General features: G+C 43.7%; 1 protein-coding gene across 1 annotated transcript in view; it reads right to left on the reverse strand.

The window, feature by feature from the left end:
• Window positions 1–4,702: 4,702 nt before the first annotated feature.
• TGFB1I1 (transforming growth factor beta 1 induced transcript 1) overlaps window positions 4,703–20,341 on the reverse strand; it is a 35,207-nt gene continuing 19,568 nt past the window's right edge. Inside the window, 8 exon segments of the mRNA XM_087947518.1 lie at window positions 4,703–6,381; window positions 6,383–6,423; window positions 8,569–8,717; window positions 10,667–10,748; window positions 12,709–12,882; window positions 16,130–16,402; window positions 17,845–17,944; window positions 19,829–19,925. Of these exon segments, the coding sequence (XP_087803644.1) occupies window positions 6,159–6,381; window positions 6,383–6,423; window positions 8,569–8,717; window positions 10,667–10,748; window positions 12,709–12,882; window positions 16,130–16,402; window positions 17,845–17,944; window positions 19,829–19,925 (1,139 nt within the window). The 3' untranslated portion in view covers window positions 4,703–6,158.

Below are 20,341 nucleotides of genomic sequence, written 5' to 3' on the forward strand. Positions count from 1 at the left end.
GTGGGTTGACCTTTGGGCCAAGAGACTAGCTTCTGGAACATCCGGCATTCCATGGAGGTGTCAACAAGGACTATCATATAGGCCAGTGTTTGAGAACCCTGACGGCTTTAAGATGGGTGGACTTCAACTCCCAGAATTCCCTAGCCAGCACACTCGTCTTATGGGGGAATTCTGGAAGTTGGAAGTCCACCGATCTTAAAGTTGTCAAGGTTGACAAAAACTGGCCAAGACATAGACTAGCTTCCTAGAACCTTACATAGAATACTTATTCTCCATGAAAAATTGGACTACATCCATTGACCACCTCTGTAGATTTATCTTCATTCTTGATCATGTGCTTACAGTGTTGGTTAGCCTTGAGGCCTTTATCCCTTCCATTACCATGAGAGGAAATGGGTGGGAAGGCAGATGAGCCTGGGATGAACATGGCTGCTGGAATGATGGGTAATGCAGATATGTCTTTTTGAAGCTGGGAATTCAGAGTGATTCCCACATTTGGCATTTCCATGAGGAAGGAAGTTTCCCCATCATTCTTAAGTAGCAGGGGTGTTTGAGGCTAGAGAAACAATTCAGGTGGGAAGGCGGATAAATGTGACATAAACGCAAGGAAATTTCTGCAGAAATAGATACTCTACTCTTTCTTCTGTGTTAACATTAGAAGAATATACAATTTTCTCATCCCTTTGATTCTACCCACACATGTATTATACATACGTGCATTGCACTTCTCCCAGATAATGTCTGACAGTGTTTCTTAACCTTAAGAACTTTAAGTGTTTTGAACTTCGACTCTCAGAATTCCCCAGTCAGCATTGGGGAATCCTGGGAGTTGACCACCCAGCTTAAAATTGCCAAGGATAAGAAATTGGTCCCTAATTGTCAGAATATTCATGAACTGGCAGAGACATGGTAACAAGGTCAGCCAATGGGAGCTGAATTAGAAACTGAAACTTAAAGAGAGTCTGGGCGTGGCTTATCTCTGCTCTCTGCTCCAAGCTTTGAAGCTACTGCTTGTGTTTTGCTTGTGTTACTTTGGAAGAATCTACTATTGGTATTGTACATTTTACTCATATATTATTATATATATAGTTAATGAATCCTGCTGAATCAGTCGTCTATGTGTGCTTTCTGGATTTGATTTCTACAATAAACTCTAAAACTAATGACCAAAATATTGTCCACATCACAAGCTAATACTATTTTTTTCAGGTGCAGTAATAGTCAACTGCAGAATAAATATGGAGACATCAGAGACAGATAAAATACAACTACCAGCCAATTGTAGCCCCCACCTAATTGTGGAGGAACAGGAGGTGAGGAGCATTCTGAGGGCTGTGGACCCTAGAAAGGCTGCCGGTCCTGACAGTATCTCTGGCCAAGTGCTTAAAGACTGTGCTGATCAGTTGACTGGAGTCTTTACCAGGATCTTCAATCGGTCTTTATCCAGGGGTGGGATTCCACCAGTTCTCCCCTATTTGCTAGAACCGGTTGTTAACATTCTAAGCAGTTCGGAGAACCGGTTGTTAGAAGAAATTACTGGCCTAATCCTGTAAGGAAGGCAGAAGGAAACATTCTGGTATTGCTTACAGAAACTGCCTTTCCGTTAACCCTTATTACATTCTTGGCAGGACTAGACATCCTGTCTCAGGAACGTCTCTGGAGTTTTTCCCCCCTCCTTTGCTGGCACTTTGCTTGTGTGGAGTGACCATTCAAAGTTATATGACCACCAAGCCACACCCACCAACTAAGCCACACCCACCAACTAAGCCACACCCACAGAACCGATTGTTAAAAAATTTGAATCCTACCCCATCTTTATCCCAGTCCACTATTCCATCTTGTTTGAAGCTTCCACCATTGTTCCTCTGCCAAAGAAGTTCCCTATCAATAACCTCAACGATTACAGACCAGTGGCATTCACTCCTATCATCATGAAGTGCTTTGAGAAATTGGTCTGCTAGCACATCATTTCTGGTTTTCCGCATACATTTGATAAACACCAGTTTGCATACAGAAAAATTAGATCTACAGAGGATGCTATAGCCATCACTCTTCGCACTGCTCTGACTCATCTAGAACAGCGGGGGCGCTATGTGAGGATGCTTTTTGTGGATTTTAGTTCTGCATTTAACACAATTTTTCCACATAGACTAGTGTCTAAACTTCTGGACCTTGGCCTTTCTTATTCAATCTGCCTTTGGGTTATGGATTTCCTGACTGGCCGCTCACAGAGGGTCAGATTAGGTAATCATACCTTTTCAGCCCTTATTCTTAACCCTGGTACACCACAGGGTTGCGTGTTGAGTCCCTTACTCTATACTCTTTATGTGCATGACTGCATTCCCACTCACGTGAGTAATACTATTGCTAAATTTGCAGATGATACAACAGTGGTGGGACTTATCTCCAGCGGAGCTGAGTCTGCCTATCAAGATGAGGTGGACTGGTTGCTTTCGTGGTGTGGAGACAACAACTTGGTCCTCAACACCAATAAGACCAAGGAGCTTATAGTGGATTATAGAAGGAACAGATCAGACATCCAGTCCTTGCTTATCAATGGAGACTGAGTGGAGCAAGTGGCCAGTTTTAAGTTTCTGGGTGTTACCAGAAAAGAGGACCTGACCTGGGGTGCTCACATTGCAACACTGGTCAAAAGGGCCCAGCAGAGATTATACTACCCGAGGCTTCTCAGAAAACAATGAAATGAATGAAAAACTGCTGGTGACCTTCTACCGCTGCACCATAGAGAGCATTTTAACATACTGCACCTCTGTATAGTTTGCCAATTGCACAGTGGCAGATAGGAAAGCACTCCAGAGGGTTAATGTCATTGCCCAGAAGATCATTGGTTGCCCTCTCCCCTCTTTGGAAGAGCTTTATAGCTCCCGCTGCCTTAAGAAAGCTCAGAACATTCTCAAAGATCCATCTCATCCTGGGCACCCTTTTTTTTTTTTTAACTCTTACCATCTGGCAGACGGTACAGAATAATAAAAACAAGGACAAATAGGCTGAAAAACAGCTTTTATCCCAGGGCAGTAGCTCTTTTGAATTCTGCTATATAGTGCAGTGTTGGTGCATTGTCGGGGGTTTTCAGTTCAATGTGTGGAGGGTGAAGGATGTGTGTTGTGTTTATTTTCATGGTCATGATGTGCACTGAAGATGATGTTTGATTTCATTGTATGAGGTGCAATGACAATGAAGTAAACTAAAACAGACTAAATGACTAATATCTTTTCTGTGTAATATTTGAGGAATGTATGACTTGCCCATCTCTCTATCCCACACACTTTGTGTTATAAATTCCTACTCTGTACTTCCCCAAATGGTCACTGATGACCAAAAAGTTGCCCACACAACAGCCTAATCATTATTCTTTTAAGGCACAGCATTAGTTAAATCACTGCACATCAAACAAGGAACTGGATCCAATCTGGCTTGGTCATTGGGCAAGAGGTTTAGTCTTCGGAGCTTTTGGATTCACGATGGAAGTGAAAGTTCCTCAGGGAACTCCTCTCTCACCAGGACGTGTCTGGTGAGGCACATATCCTGGAATACGCATATTTGCCTTCATTCATAGGGAATTAGAAGTGAAAATAAGGCACTTCAGTCTTCCGAACCTTATTTAGTTTAGTTCCTCCACAATGAAGTGGGGGCTACAATTGGCTGCTAATTGTATTTTATCTGTCTCTGATGTCTCCACTTCAAAGCGAGCAAAGAAATGATTCAGTTCCTCTGCCAATGAAGCATCCCCCTCAGCAGGGATGACATTTGTCGGTTGATGGTTTATAATTTGTTGAATCCCTCGCCACACCTGCCTCATGTTATTGCTAGAAAAATTATCCTCAATCTTCCTCTTATAATCAGTCTTGGCCTTCCGAATACCTTTCTTCAGATTAGCTCTGGCAACACTGTATCTTGCCCCATCACCGGACCTAAAGGCCTTGGTCCTGTCACGCAAGAGGCGCTGGACTTCCTTGGTCACCCAGGGTTTTTGATTGGGATAGACCCTAATACGTTTATCCACAGTGATAGTATCTGTGCAGTGTTTGATATAGCACAGAACAGTTGCAGTGTGCTCCTCTAGGTCAGGGTGGTAAAAGATGGTTGTGTTCTCAAAACAATCCTGAAGTTGTTGGGAAGCATCTTCTGGCGAAGATTTCACTGTCTTTATTATAGGCAGAGCCCTTCTCCTAAGAGGGATGTACGCTGGTGCTAAAAGCAGTGACATATAGTCTCATTGCCCCAAATGTGGTAATTGTATAACTTTATAGCCATGTTTGATGTTGGTATATACTTTGTGCAATATGTTTGCTCCTCTAGTAGCACACTTAACATGCTGATAGAATTTAGGGAGCACTTCTTTTAAATCAGCTTGATTGAAGTCCCCCGCTATGATATGCACAGCACCAGGATACTTATTTTGCTGATTACTTACAATGTTATACAAGAATCCCAAAGCTATGGTAGCATTGGCATCAGGTGGGACATAGGCTGCAGTAATCAAAACCACGCTGAATTCCCGCGGAAGATATATGGGTCTACATTTAAGAGTCATATACTCCAGATCCATGGAGCAGTGGCTGTCTACAGTCTTTGTATTGATACTATACATTATAATTATATTATAATTAATGATATTATTAATGATATTATAAAGACATTGTTAGCTCAAAAGACAATAAACCTGATTCTAATTGCTTGGTTTTTTTTTTAATTAAGTGAATTTTATTACATAATACAGCAGTGAGCAGGTAAAAAGTTGGCATAAAAAACGGAGTGGCAGAAGGAATAGCCGTGCTCTTTAAACCCGGCCAAGTCGTATTATAATAAAAGCCGCCATGGGGATTTACACAATAAGGTTTTAAAAAATGGCCCTGATGCAGCCTAATGGCGAACTGTGACATATTCTCCTTCCCTGCTTTCTCTACGGGGTAATTTATTTTAAATAAAAGAAGGACTGTCATCATTTGTGGCATTTTTTTCAAGGGGGAAAAAAAACTGAAGACGCAAGTGCGGGGGAGGGGTGAATAGAAGATGTTGTATCCTTTTTTCCCCTGTATTAGCTGGTCCCTTATCAAAAGTTCCTTCAAGGAAGTCCAACAGGCCATAAACCACAGAGCTCCACATCAGGCCACAAGGAGACAAAAATAACCTACAGCAGGGCCAATGCACAACTTGCATCCTGGTTATCTGACGCAAATGCATAAACTGCAGCATCACACAACCATGTATGTTTTGTCAGTCTCCCCACTGTTGACAAAGGCTCTTGTGCCACCAACTTCCTTGGAAATATCGACACCCCTCTCCTCTCCTATCCCAACTCACAAAGGAGTCACTCAATGCATCAAAGTCCATAAACTAAGTTGGAAAACTCCAGACATTCCTGAGCATCTTCTTAGCATCTCTTTCTGTTGGCAGGCGCTTCTGGGAGTTGTTTGGATGGTCGCAGTTCTGTATCCATACACGATAAAAATAGAGGTCGGCTAAGGAGTTACTGTTGATCTTTGGTTACAATGGAATTAATTTGGGGGTTGAGATCAAGAGGTCTTTGAGACAGATCTGGATGGAGTCACTGCTCTCCACAAATTAAATACCAGGATAAAAATATCCAGATGTTCCAAAGAATTTTGGATGTGATTAGGCTGGCTCCCACCAAGATAGCTTTATGGTTTAGAAGAGCTGTAGGGCAGAGCTCTCAACCCCCAGGCCTCCAACCCATAAACCTGGACCTAGGGGTAAAAACACCAGAGATGTGGTTCCATCACATCCTGGTCTCCTGAGGACTTCACCAGCTGATCTTGGAGATGTGGCTTAAGGCAGGGCCTCCTGTCAGAAGTGCTGGTGCTGGAGTAGGGAATGGGGGCTTAAAAGTGGCCTGGGATGGGGTGGGAGATAACGCTGGGCTGGCTCCTGAGAAGAGCAGGAGGAGCAGATCCGACTTGCTTCCTTTGTTGCTTGCTTGCGAGTAGCTCTGATCTACAGGCGTGGTTTTTGGCAATGGTGGATGGGCTCCCAGGTTGAGCCCCTTAAGGCACAGGTATTTCCCCCCCCTCATGCGTGGCAGTGGGTGCGGCTCGTTCAAAAGCCGACGATGCCCCCCCCTTTCCCACGCCATCAGGAGGCGTGGCCTGACCCCAGCAAGGCCAGGGCCCTCCCAGTCACCCGAAGAGCTTGATAAAGCAAGGGTGGCAATAGGGCTTCTCGTTCTGCTCCTTGAAGGTGCCTTTGTTGAGCTGCTTGAGGCAGAAGGCACAGACAAAATGCTCCGGGTGGAACTTCCGGCCCATGGCGGTGATGCAACGGCCAGTGATGGGTTTCTCGCAGCCAGAACAGAGCGAGCCACGTTGCTTGTGGTAATGGATTTCACAGAAGGGCCGCCCCGTGCTCGAAGAAGCTGCCGTTCATGAAAGGGGTGTAGCATTCCTGGAACAGAGAACAGACCATAAGGGATTAAAGAAGGCCACCTCTACAGGTAGTCCTCAACTTACCAACCATTCGTTTTAGTGACTGAAGTGACAACTGGACAGAAAAAAGGGGACTTACACAATCAATCCTCTTGCTCATAGCCGTCACAGCATCCCCATGGTCACGCAATCAGAATTTGTGCACTTGTTATTTATATGATGGTTGCAGCATCCCAGGGGTAATGGGGTCACCATTAGGGACCGTCCCAGCTGACTTCCAACATGCGAAGACCGTGAGGGAAGCTGGATTCACTTAATAGCCGTACGGTTCACTTAAAAGCTGAAGTAATTCACTTAGCGACCATGGCAGAAGACATAAAATTGGGTGGAGCTCACTTAACAATTGCCTTGTTTAGTAATGGAAATGCTGGCCCCAATTTGGTCATGTTGAGGACAAATGGTGGTCATACGTCAAAAACAACCTGTAACAAGGCTACATATTTCCTTCCTGAATTGTCCCTTTTGTCTTAGCTGCTCTTGCCTTCTAGCAGTTCTGTGCACACACACACACTGGGAACAGGCTCCCCTTGTTCCTCTGCCTCGCTGCTGCCAGATTCTGGAGGCTCCGGAGTCAACACACAACTCCCAGATGGTCCTGGCCCCATCTCTGTATCGGGCAAGTCCTCTCTAGAATCCCGGACTGGTCCCTGTTCTTCCCCAATGTCTGATTCCACTGCCGTCTGCACAGGCTGCCGGCAAACCACAACAGGAAGCGTGGAAATCAGCTGTGCTGTGCGAATCAGATGAGCCAGAAAGAAGGAAATATAGGATAGGATCGGTGTGGGTGGGTGGGCGGGGCCAGCTGATGGTCGGAACTACCAGTTCGCTACTGGCAGCAGCCCAACAATGCCAGGCCGGTTCACAATCTGTGGGATTTGATTGCCTCCAAGTAAGGCTGGATCAGAAGCTGATTTTAGGCTGAACTATTAGAAGATGAAAAATGCTGGGATTTGTGCGCCAAGTAGACCCACACGACGTTCTTTATTTGTTCTTAACTTAATTTTTTGTTTAGTAAATATCTTAACTTGTTTTCCTAATTTGGGCAGATCTTTCATTAAAAAAAAAAAAAAAGTTCCTTGCCTTTTACCTTTACTAAGAGTCCATTTCTGCCAGATGGCATTTTCCCCCTTAATTTGTGCTGTGCATTCTGGTTTAGATGGCATTATGTACACATAGTCCTTGACTTACAATAGTTTGTTTAGTGACCGTTCAAAGTTACAACGGCACTGAAACAAGTGACTTAGGGCCATTTTTCACACTCAAGGCCATTGCAGCATCCCCAAGGTCACGTGATCAAAATTCAGGCACTTGGGAACTGACTCATATTTATGACGGTTGCAGTATCCCATGGTTCATGTCACCTCCTTTTGTGACCTTCTGACAACCAAAGTCAGTGGGGAAGCCAGATTCCCTTAACAACACTGACATGATTCACTTAACAACTGTAGCAAGGAAGGTCATAACATGGGGCAAAACTCATTTAAAAAATGTCTCACTTAGCAACAGACATTTTGGGCTCAAGTCAACCTACTGTACATCAAGATCTAGGTTCCCAGCTGTTTCAAGACTCAGCTATGGACTAGATCCGGGTGTGCTGGGTTTCAGTCACACCTTTAACGTCCCAAAATGAGGTTCTTGGAGGTATCATATTCCCCAATTTCAGAGCCGTCTTCAGCTGACACAAAGGAGTCGAGTTATTTTGCCAAGCTAAGAGAAACATAATAAGTAAAATCCTAGGTTGCTTTCAGGAGCTAGCACTGAACTGCTGTTTTCTTCCTCTTGCAAATGTCAGTATGATCAACGAAGCAACCATTTTTCTTCTTCTCACCCAACTCCTATCACCTTTGCAAGGGAGAGCCACAAGTAGATACATCAACAAATTCTCCCCCATGGAGAATTCCCCTGTCAATTGAAGCTAGGGCAAAATTAAAACTAAGACAATAAGACAGTGAGAGGAGAACCACAGCCAGTCAGTTTCATTTTCAGCTTGAGAACACAAAATGACTAAATATTCTCCTCTGAAAAGCCATTTCCCATCATTGGTTTTCTAGCCATCCTGACAAGATTGCACATAATCCAACCCTGGTCCAGAGCTGATGCTTACCCTGCAAACAAAACATTCTGGGTGCCACAAGGCGTTGAGAGCCGAGATGTAGTTCTCCAAGATGGCCTGGCTGCATCCTTGACAGCGAGTGGAGAAGAGCTCATAAAAGTCCTGGCGACAGTACTGCTTCCCGTCTTTCTCATGAAAGCCTGCAGGGGGAGACAAAAAGTCAATGGGAAAGGGACCAAAAATGGTGCAGTTCAGCGGCCATCTAAGGTAAATCAGTAGTACTGCACAAGGCCCAATTCAGAATTCTTTTGCAATGTTGAAGCTGTGGAAATTTAGTTAAGGACACCACAACTTTCTCCAACCAGCTCTCCAACTGAGATGGACCTCAAGCCATATAATGGGCAGCAGGCATTTGGGTGGGGACAATAGGAAATGAAATTTAAAAACCTTGAGGAGACCCTGGTTGGGAAGACTGGTTCTGTGGGCAACCAAAAGTCCATAAAGGCCAACAAGCACCATGATACTCAATTGAATATTTGTGTTGCATGCGAAAAAGATTGTTACCCAGTCATACATTGTACCCAACCTTCTTCATGACATCATTCCATTTCTGCCATTCTCCCTATGACTTTTGGAGCATAAAAGGATAAATTTTAAACATTGACACAAAAAAGAGACTTGCTCATGATTTAGTAGATACAACCACCTTATATCATCCCTCTCAGATTAGATCAAGACAGAAAACACAACTAAACAAGCTTTATTTATTTATGTAGCGTATGGTAGGGATCACCGTGGTGGCTGGCTGTTTCTGTGAAAGGAATTTTTTAGGGTGGTGTTATCTTTATTCGCGGGATGCCTAAATGCCAGTAGGCAATCAGAGGAGGCTCCTTTCTTGTCCCTCTGCGGTTTATTTGCTCACGGGAATTGAGCCGCCGAGCTGTCGACCTCAGCAGCACACAGACCCAACGTCTTACCACGTGAACCACCGCGGCCCCTACCACGGTTAATTCTACATTATTGCAAGATTCCATTTGAGAATTTAACAGGTCTGAAAGTACAGGTCTCCCACTGTCTCTTTTTCCAGCATGGTAAGAAGATTCTTTCTCTGCCTGTTACGTAGCTCCAGGTTCCCCCCTTTCTTATCTGATCATCCACTAGGCAGCCTTTCTTCCTCCTGTCTCCCAAGGTCTTTCCCACATACCATTATAGATAGTCCTTGGCTTACAACCATTCATTTAATGACTGTTTGAAGTCACAATGGCACTGAAAAAGTGACTTATGATTGTTTTTCACACTTACGGCCATTGCAGCATCCTCATAGTCACATGATCAAAATTCAGATGTTGGCAACTGACTCATCTTTATGAAGATTACAGTGTCCCAAGATCATGTGGTCCCCTTTTACGACCTTTGACCAGTAAAGTCCATGGGGAAGTCAGATTCACTTAAACCATGTTACTAACTTAACAACTGCAGTGATTCACTTAACAACTGTGGCAAGAAAGCTCATAAAATGGGGCAAAACTCACTTGACTGTCTCGGTTTGTCACATAAATTTTGATTGCGGTTATAAGTCGAGAACTACCTCAGGCAGTCCTTAACTAAAGACCATAATCCAGACACTGCAGTTCTAAAGTGAATGCGCAGTCATTAAGCAAACCAATGGTTCACTGTGGTGCAAAGTTTTCCCGAAAACCAGAACCAAGTACCAGTTTTCACCAAAACCATTGTAAAACACGATCACGCGACTGCAGGATGCTGCAAACCATGGTCAATGCAGCCATATTGCTCAGCTCCTGGAGCTTGGTCACGTGACCACAGAAGAGATCCTTTCCTAGGTTGGATGTAACTTTGGATGGTTGGTAAGCAACCGGTGATAAATCAAGGACTACCTATTACCCAGGTGAAGTCAATTCCTGGCAAAATTTTGAACCCCACTGAAAGATCCGGCTAGCTTCATCTAAAGCAGAGGTCTCCAAACTTGGCAACTTTAAGACTTGTGGACTTCTATGCTGGCTGAAGAATTCTGGGAGTTGAAGTCCACAAGTCTTAAAGTTGCCAAGTTTGGGGCCCCTGATCTAAAGAGTCCCAAACGGGATGGAACCGGTCAAAGTCAAAATGTCTCCCTGCCAGCCGCTGTACTAACCTTCCTCTCCAAAGGGACGCCTACACTTAACACAGCAGAAGTGCTCTGGGTGCCAATTCTTGTCCAGCGCAGTCACCATTTTCTGAATGGATCACAGGAAGGCCGAAGATGGGAGGGGAAAAAAAAACCACTTTGTCAGAAATGCGCTAAACATGGCTATTATTGCTGCTCTGCATTTCCCAGGGTTTACTTGCTCAGCCCTCTTTTTCAACCTCCTATGTTTCGACCCGTTCCTGCTCTATCACAGCTCCCTGTGAATTTCCCAGCAAATTTAAAATTCTAAACCTATTGTTTGCTGGTTGCTGGCATTTACTTCCAGTTCCCTGGCAAAAAAAATGCCAGAAAAAAAATAGAGTTTGCTTACAAACCTGTAGTGTTTCTTAAAGACTGCAGAGTTGGCTTAACGACCGTCACCAAAAAAAAAAAAAAAAAAAAAAGATGGTAAAATCAGGCACAGTTAGGTAAGTTTAGGATAACTCATTGCAGCCAACTGGCCATGGCCATTTTGCCACAGCCAACTCGCCATAAGGCAACTCGCTGGGGTTGTATTTTATTTTTTCTTTTGTACACTGAGAGCATATGCACCAAAGACAAATTCCTTGTGTGTCCAATCACACTTGGCCAATAAAGAATTCTATGCTATTCTATTCTGTTCTGTTCTATATTCTATTCATTTCTTATTCTATTCTATTCTATTCTATTCTATTCTATTCTATTCTATTCTATTCTATTCTATTCATTTCTTATTCTACTCTACTCTACTCTACTCTACTCTACTCTACTCTACTCTACTCTACTCTACTCTATGCTGATAACCTACCACTGCACCATAGAGAGCATTTTAACATACTGCACCTCTATATGGTTTGCCAATTGCACAGTGGCAGATAGGAAAGCACTCCAGAGGGTTAATGTCATTGCCCAGAAGATCATTGGTTGCCCTCTCCCCTCTTTGGAAGAGCTTTATAGCTCCCGCTGCCTTAAGAAAGTTCAAAACATTCTCAAAGATCCATCTCATCCCGGGAACCCTTTTTTAAAACTATTACCATCTGGCAGACGGTACAGAATAATAAAAACAAGGACAAATAGGCTGAAAAACAGCTTCTATCCCAGGGCAGTAGCTCTTTCTACTGTATAGTGCAGTGTTGGTGTGATGTCGGGGGTTTTCAGTTCAGTGTGTGAAGGGGGAAGGATGTGTGTTTGTCTTTATTTTCATGGTCATGATGTGCACTGAAGATGGTGTTTGATTTCATTGTACAATGAAATGACAATAAAGTAAACTAAAGTAAAGTAAACTAAATCTATTCTATTCTATTCTTTTCTAATGTCAAGAAATGGTGGAATAGAATAATTAAAGAAAGGATGCCAGAAGAGGGATGAAGTGAAATGTGAATGACAAAAATTAAAATTGAATATTTGAATTGTTGAATTGACTTGTGGTGAGTTGGCTGAGACAAATTGTTCCATTCCACAGTCAGGTGCTGACCCACTGAACGATTGCCATGATTTATAACAGCAACTATGGGCTCAATTATGGCCATATGTCAAGGACTATCGTACCACCCACTTCCTGCTACCATTCAGGAACTGAACGTTGCAGGTGTTCACCAGGGGTGAAATTCAACCACCTCAGCCCACCTTGGGAGAGGTGGTAGGAATAATTTGAATCAGTAAAAAAAATCACCCCTGGTTGCTATTACTATTATACCAAGTATACCAAGCTATGTCCACAGAGCCGGTAGGGAAAATTTTTGAATTTCACCCATGCAAATAACATGACACCCAGTGGTTTCTAACCCTATCAGAGCATGAAAAACAGGAAAGGCCCCTGTAGTAGCTTTGTGGTCTGAAATAAAAAGAACTGTCCCTTCTACTGCTTATCTGGTGGTCAGGGCGTTGAGGAGAAAAAGAGATGAGTGAACAGACCCCAAAACCCACATTCAAGATTGGACTCTCAAAAAACCACACACAGATCACACACAGCACTTGCTCAAGACCACACCAAACGTTTTCAAGCAGGAGGAGGGGGAAAAAACTCTCACATCCAGAATGGGTTCGTTGCAGAACCCACAGCGGGGAGAGAAGAGCTGAAAGTAATCTCTCTCGCAGTAGGGGGCGCCATCCTTCTCAAAAAAGTTGCTGCCCCCCATCTCCTTCTGGCAGTAAGTGCAGACAAAGTGCTCCGGGTGCCAGGTGCTCCCCAAGGCGGTTACCACCTGGAAGAAAATAGAAGACGGGGAAAAATAGAAAGGCCACGTTAACAACTGGCATGTTGTCTATCTGACGGTGACATGACAGTTAGTCCTCAACTCACAATAGTTTGTTTAGTGACCGTTCAAAGTTACAACGGTACTGAAAAGAGTGACTTAGGACCATTTTTCACTCTTACAACTAGTGGTGGGATTCAAAAATCCCAGTAACCAGTTCCTTGCCCAGTTGCTGGGTGGGCGTGGCCTACCAGAACTTCCGGGAGGGCCGTTTTTCACCTTCCTTAGGGTCCGGAGGCTTCCCTCGGGCCTCTGGGAGGGCAAAAATGGTCTCCCCGGGGGCTTGGAGGCCCTCCGGAGCGGCGGGGTGGGGTGGGCAGGGCCAGCCGGTCGGTTCAACTATCAGTTCAGCAAACCAGATATAAATTTAACATCCGGTTTGCCTGAACCAGTCCAAACCGGTAGAATCCCACCCCTGCTTACGACCATTGCAGCAAATGACTCATCGATGGTTGCAGTGGCCCAGGGTCACGTGATCCCCTTTTGTGACTTTCTGACAAGCAGAGTCAATGGGGAAGCCAGATTCACTTAACAACCGTCTTATCAATTTAACATCAGCAGTCATTTCCTTAACAACAGCGGCAAGGAAGATTGTAAAATGGGGCAGAACTCACTGAACAAATATCTCGCCTAGTAACAGAAATGTTGGGCTCAATTGTGGTCATAAGTGAAGGACTATCTGTATTTATTTGTTTGTTTATCGTATTTCCCACCTTTTATTATTTTTACAAATCGTTCAAGAAGATGAACATACCCAACATGTACCTTTCTCCTCCAATTTTCAACAACCCCGTGAGGTGGGCTGGGCTGAGGGAGAGTGACTGGCCCAAAGTCAGTCAGCCGATTTTCATGCCTAAACTGGGATTAGAAATCACGGCCTCCTAGGGACTGGCCCAGAGTTACTCATCTGGCTTTCAGGCCCAACGTGAACTAGAAATCACTGTCTCCTGGGAACTGGCCCAAAGTCACCCAGCTGGTTTTCACAGCTAAAGCAGGACTAGAAGTCACTGTCCCCTGATTTCTAGGCCAGCACCTTAACCACCAGATTAATGAAAGATCTCTATGAAGGATCTCATGGGATGTGCCTAAGACGCTGAGCTTGTTAATCAGAAAGGTCGGCAGTTCAGTGGTTCGAATCCCTATCACCGCATAACAGAGTGAGCTCCTGTTACATGTTCCAGCTTCTGCCAGCCTAGCAGTTCGAAAGCATGTAAAAATGCAGGTAGAAAAATAGGGACCACTTTGGTGGGAAGGTAACAGTGTTCCTTTGAGGTTTTGTCATGCCGGCCACAAGACCACGGAGACGTTTTTGGACAGCGCTGGCTCTTTGGCTTTGTATAACAGAGATAAGCACCATCCCCTAGAGCCGGAAACGACTAGCACGTATGTGCGAGGGAAACCTTTACCTTTATTATGAAAGATCTCTGCTCCCAAAAGTCTCTTGTTCCTCTGTTCTTCCATGGATTGCAATTTATTTGTTATTTTATTAATTAAATTTATTTGCCACCCGTCTCACTATCAAGCGACTCTGGGAGGCTTACATCATAAAAACAAAAGTGCAAAATTAAATATTAAAATGAATGAAGATTAAAAGAGTTAAAACCCAGAATATTAAAGGGTAGATCTTCTTCCTAGTCCACCAACCACTTACAGTGGGGAATGCCCGCTTTGTGGCCCCAGGCCAATCAGCAGAGTCAGGTTTTGAGACTCTTTCAGAGGGCAAAGAGGGTGGGGACAGTCTCATCTTGAGAGTCACCATGTTCAAGAGACCGGGAGCCACAGCAGAAAAGGCCCTTCTGCTGTACACTGTGGCATTCAATGGCCAGTGGAGTCAGTTCCTGGATCAACCCATTTCCTGGATTCATACAAGGAACTGAACTGTAAAGTAGCCAAATGGGCTGGTTTGCACGAGGTCAAGAGGGAAGTGGGAAGAAAAAGACTACATTGAGCCTTTAAACTGAACTAATTCGGCTTTTTGTGCAAGTCCAGCTGTTAATGAGTTCAAGTCATGGGTTGGCCGAGCTCTGCTAAAGGCCACTCATCTCATTGGCCACTCCAGTTCTGAAATGTCTTTAAAAGGTTCAGATCAGAGCACGCAGCAGCTATTGTGCTGTCCAGACAGTTTAGAGTTAATGGGATTTGGGATAGTTATTTAGGGATTGTGAGCTGCCCCCTTAAGGGAATGCATCATGGTAAATGTAGTTAAAGGTATCCTGGGAAATGTAGTCCATGTCACGTGACCACATCTGTAATCCTGATTGGTCACTATATTGACCCTTGATGGGTTGGGGAAGGCTCCCTCACTCTTGCCTGAAACCACCACACCATACCATGCTTCAATCATCATGGGGCTGAGACCTTTTTATCTTTCTACACTACAAGACAGATATACAAAGGATTGGACATTAAGAAGAACTTCATCACAAATGTGAGTTATGAGGATACCCGATGAACCAATAAAAATACTTTGTTATGGATATTTTGTGGAGTTACACTATCTGCTTTATACCATCCAGAGAATAATAAGCAGAACAGTTATAAATAATAGAATAATAGACTTGGAAGGTACCTTGGAGGTCTTCTAGTCCAACCCTTTGCTCAGGCAGGAAATACCATTTCAGACAAATAGGTTATCCAATCTCTTCTTAAAAATCTCTAGTATTGGAGCACCTGCAACTTCTGGAGGCAAGTTGTTCCACTGACTAACTGTTCTAACTGTCAGGAAATTCCTCCTTAGTGCTCGGTTGCTTCTCTCCTTGATTAGTTTCCATCCAGGTTGCTTCTTGTCCTGCCCTCAGGGACTTTGGAGAATAGCTTGACTCCTTCTTCTTTGTGGGCAGCCCCTGAGCTATTGGAAGACTGCTCTATCATGTCTCCCCTAGTCCTTCTTTTCATTAGATTAGACATACCCAATTCTAGCAACCGTTCTTCATATGTTTTAGCCTCCTCAACCTAAGCCTAGGCATAAACCTAAGTCAACAGGACTAGAGAGGTTCAGCAATTTCTCCTACAGCCTTCTATGATAATTCAGAAGGGGAGCAAAGGTGGAGAAGGATTCCACCGCAGTTAGCAATTCACAAGAAGGGGAAAAGTTTGGCAGGCAAATGCCTTCCTAATTCCAGATGCGACGTTGGCTCTTCCTGATTTCCCTGTTTGTACCTATCAGATCAACCCAGATATACAAGACGAGACTGACCTGCCCGGCAATGGGTTTTTGACAGGAAGCACACAGCCCCTTGGCTGTGGTGGAAATGCCTTGGCGGCTGAGATCCGACTCCAGCATCACGAGCATGCTATCCAGGTTCCCGCTGGGCTGGCCTGGGGACATCTGGGGGGACAGAGCCGTGGGCCCCGGGCAGACAGATGACACCACAGGCTGCTGAGCTGAGGGCACTTGGGCAGGAGCAGGTGCTGGAGGAACCGTGGTGGTTGTGGTGACGGTCGTGGTTGGGACAGAGACTCCTGGAAGCTAAAGGTTTAGGGAACATAAGGTAGTTAAGAGTCACGTGTGAAGAGGGTTATCCATTGCTATTTCTCTTATTTGGGGCAAGGCTCCAGAATCGATCTGCAGAAACCTTAAGAGAAATGCTTTCTTCTGTGCTGGGAGAAAAGGATGTGAATTTACAACACAGGCGGTCTTCGAATTACAACAACAGTTCATTTAGTGACCTTTCAAAGTTGCAACGGCACTGAAAAAAAGTGACTGATGACCATTTTCACACTTACATCCATTGCCGCATCTTCACAGTCATGTGATTTATATTCGGATGCTTGACTCATATTTATGATGGTCACAATGTCCTGGGGTCATGTGATCACCTTTTGCGCCCTTCTGACAACAAAAGTCAACGGGGAAGCCAGATCCGCTTAACAACCGTGTTACTAATTTAACAACTGTAGGGATTCACTTAACAACTCTGACAAGAAAGGTCATAAAATGCAGCAGAATTCACTTAACAAATTTCTCACAGAAATTTTGGGCTCCATTGTGGTCGTAAGTCGAGAACTACCTGTATGTTTTGATCAAATAAAGTTAGGATGATGCCTATATAGCTGGACGGGGGGGAAATCCCAAACATCTAATTTCTCTGAGTAAACTCATGGCTCAAAAATTGGTCAGAGAATCTTCAAGCATTTTTTTTGTTTTGTTTTTAAAAACTTTTGCATAGTTTCAGTTCAGGCAAAAAGATTTTGAGGGCATCGAGAGCCATTACGTTCTAAGGAGGCAGCTGGAAGTAGAACTGGTGTGTGTTTGTGTGTATGCGTGTGTGTGTGGATATAGGCAATGGGTTGCTTTTTGTGCAGCCCAATTATTCATGCCATTTATTTTAATTTAGGCAAACCTAATCCTTCTACCTGGTCTATAGAAATTACGTGTTACGTAGAGGAAATAATGCAGGCTCTTGAACCTTTCTCAAAATTTCTATCTGTAGGAAATATGCACACACACCAATTGTACACACAAAGCTTCTATAGTTTATCACAATCTTCTGCCTTTCTTTGCAACTAAGGATTTTTTTTTTAAAAAAAGAAATCGCATTGTACCTTTTGCACTCAAATATCTGCGTGGTCCTTGGTGCTCTCTGAGCTTTTCTTGTAGACATTTCATTACCATGCCAGACAACATCATCAATGCTAGTAGGGTGTTGGGATTTGCTCTCTCTCCTCTCTCTGCCACTGCCTAATGGCACTGATGATGTCACTTAGTTTGGTAATGAAATGCCTACAAGAAACCACCAGGCTCAGAGAGAACCCAGGACCCCACAGTTCAACCTTGAACTACAAATATCCTATTGATACTCAAATATCTACACTTACATGCATAATACTATCGTCAAACCCCAAACAGCCCTGAATACCTCTGGGGCCCCTTCACCTTAATCCCTAGGTCTACCTCATCAGCATGCTTACATTGCTCTGGACGCGGAAATCTGACAGGGAAGCCATGAGCTTGTCCAGCTCCAGAGTCGCTGAGGTGGCCGTTGGCTTGGCAGATGGAGACGTTGTTGACCTGTGATAAGAACAGCCATGAAAAGGCGGGAAGGGGGGGTGTTCTCTATGGTTCTCCCACTTGCAGGATGATACAGGTAATCCTTGACTTACAACCATTCGTTTTAGGGACTGTTAAAGTTACACCAGCAGTGTAAAATGGGCCATATGACTTACAACCACCTCAGCATCCGTACGGTCATGGGATCAAAATTCAGGCACTTGGTAACAGGAATTTATTTACGATCGTTGCAGTGGTCCTGCGGTCATGTGATCAGCATTTGTGGCTTCTGACAAGGAAAGTCATTGGGGGAAGCTGTATTTTCTTAACAACCACACAATTCACTTAAAAACTGTAGTGATTTTCTTAACAGCAGTGGCAAAAAAGGTCATAAAGTCGGTTGAGATTCATTTAACAACCATCTTGCTTAACAAGGGCCCCAGTTATGGTCAGAAAACAAGGACTACCTGTATGGCTGCTTCAGTTAAGGAGTTAGAGATGGGGTTACATGTCTATATCCTCACTCTGATAACTAACTGCAAATCCTAAATGACTGTATCTTAAAAATCTCTCCACTGGTCATGCCCAGAAGCCCAGAAATATTGGACTAAAATATGGAGTTGGCTACAAGAGATAGTGGAAGAACGAATAGAATTTAAACTGGAATTGTTTCTATTGGGAATAGTCAAAGGAAATTATAGAAAGAAGATTAAATATATTTTATTACACATTCTGACAGCTTCAAGAATAATATACGCACAATGTTGAAAATAAAATAATCTGCCAACTGAGGAATTAATAATTCAAAAAATATTAGACTGTGCCAAAATGGACAAATTGATATTCAAACTTAAAGAGAAAGAAGAGTTGGAATATTATGAAATTTGGGATAATTGGTATAATTGGCTGAATAATAGAAATAAAGATAAAGGTAATAAGAAAATTATAGATTAAAGTAAATGATTGTACATAAAGATGTATCAATGTAGATATTTGTACGAGATTGATGTGTAGAATAATTTGTATAATAATGATGACACTATACTGTTAAAGTCAAGATTAATGTGTGTTAAAATTGAAAAAGAACAACAAAAACCATTATATAAGTCTCTCTAATGGAGAAACATCTTTGCATCCGATTTCCTATGATAGAAAAATCTGTCCTTGAAAAATTATCCTTTTTATAACTCTCAAAAGAGGGAACACTTAGACTTACATACCGCTTCCCAGTGCTTTTACAGCCCTCTCTAAGCGGTTTACAGAGTCGGCCTCTTGCCCCCAACAATCCAGGTCCTCATTTTACCCACCTCGGAAGGATGGAAGGCTGAGTCAACCTTGAGCCGCTCAGGATCAAACTCCTGGCAGTAGGAAGAGTTAGCTATAGCAATAGCACTTAGATTTATATACCGCTTCACAGAGCTTTACAGCCTAAGTGGTTTACAGCCCCCAATAATTTGGGTCCTCATTTTAGGATGGAAGGCTGAGTCAACTTTGAGCCTGGTGAGATTCGAACTGCCAAATTGCAGGCAGCCGGCAGTCAGCAGAAGTAGCCTGCAGTACTGCATTCTAACCACTGCGCCACTACGGCTCATGGTAATGTATTCTACTTCAGCAGTGGATATTTTGATCTCTCCATTCTCTAGGCCAGTGTTTCTCAACCTTGACCATTAAGATGGGTGGACTCCCAGAATTCCTCAGGCAGCATGGCTGGTTGGGGAATTCTGGGAGTTGAAGTCCACCCATCTTAAACTGGCCATCACAATGGAGAAACACTGCTCCGGGCTATAAAACGGGAATGCTAATTACCAATTTTGGTTAGCATTTAAATTTGGTGCATCAAAAACTATGTTTGTCAGACCTAGTGGCAAATTCTATCTCAGTTTCTCCCATGTATCTGCCACTTACCGGGATAAAGAAGTACCATCTGTCGAATCTTCCAATCTCTCTTTGTCCTTGTCTGTAGCAGGACTTTTGCTGGATGGGAATTGGGACATTATTTCATCTGGGGATAAAAAGGAGAGGAAAGAGGAAAGGAAGGGGAAGGGGAAGGGGAAGGGGAAGGAAAGGAAAGGAAAGGAAAGGAAAGGAAAGGAAAGGGGAAATTTTTGAGTCATGTGCTATTCCACATACCAGCCATTAGAGGGCAGCACTGCCACACTTCTAGGCATGAAAGAACATCTGGAGAACACATATTACACCCACAGAAGAAGTACATGGTAAAAAGAAAAGCTTGGAAAATTGGGCAGAAATACATTGGAAAGGAAGAAGCAACATCCTCCTGCTGCTCTGAGATCTGGCTACCTCACCCAGGGCAGAGAAGGAACTTCCACTCTTCATTCAAGACTGCCTCATGTTGGAAAGTGCAAATCATAGGAAGCGGATGGAGGAAGGAATAAATGCTCCATTGCAAGGAAAGGT

The sequence above is a fragment of the Notechis scutatus genome, chromosome Z (genome assembly GCF_049901735.1).
Source record: "Notechis scutatus isolate UNSWTSFEM ecotype Mainland chromosome Z, rNotScu1.2, whole genome shotgun sequence".
Taxonomy (NCBI): domain Eukaryota; kingdom Metazoa; phylum Chordata; class Lepidosauria; order Squamata; family Elapidae; genus Notechis; species Notechis scutatus.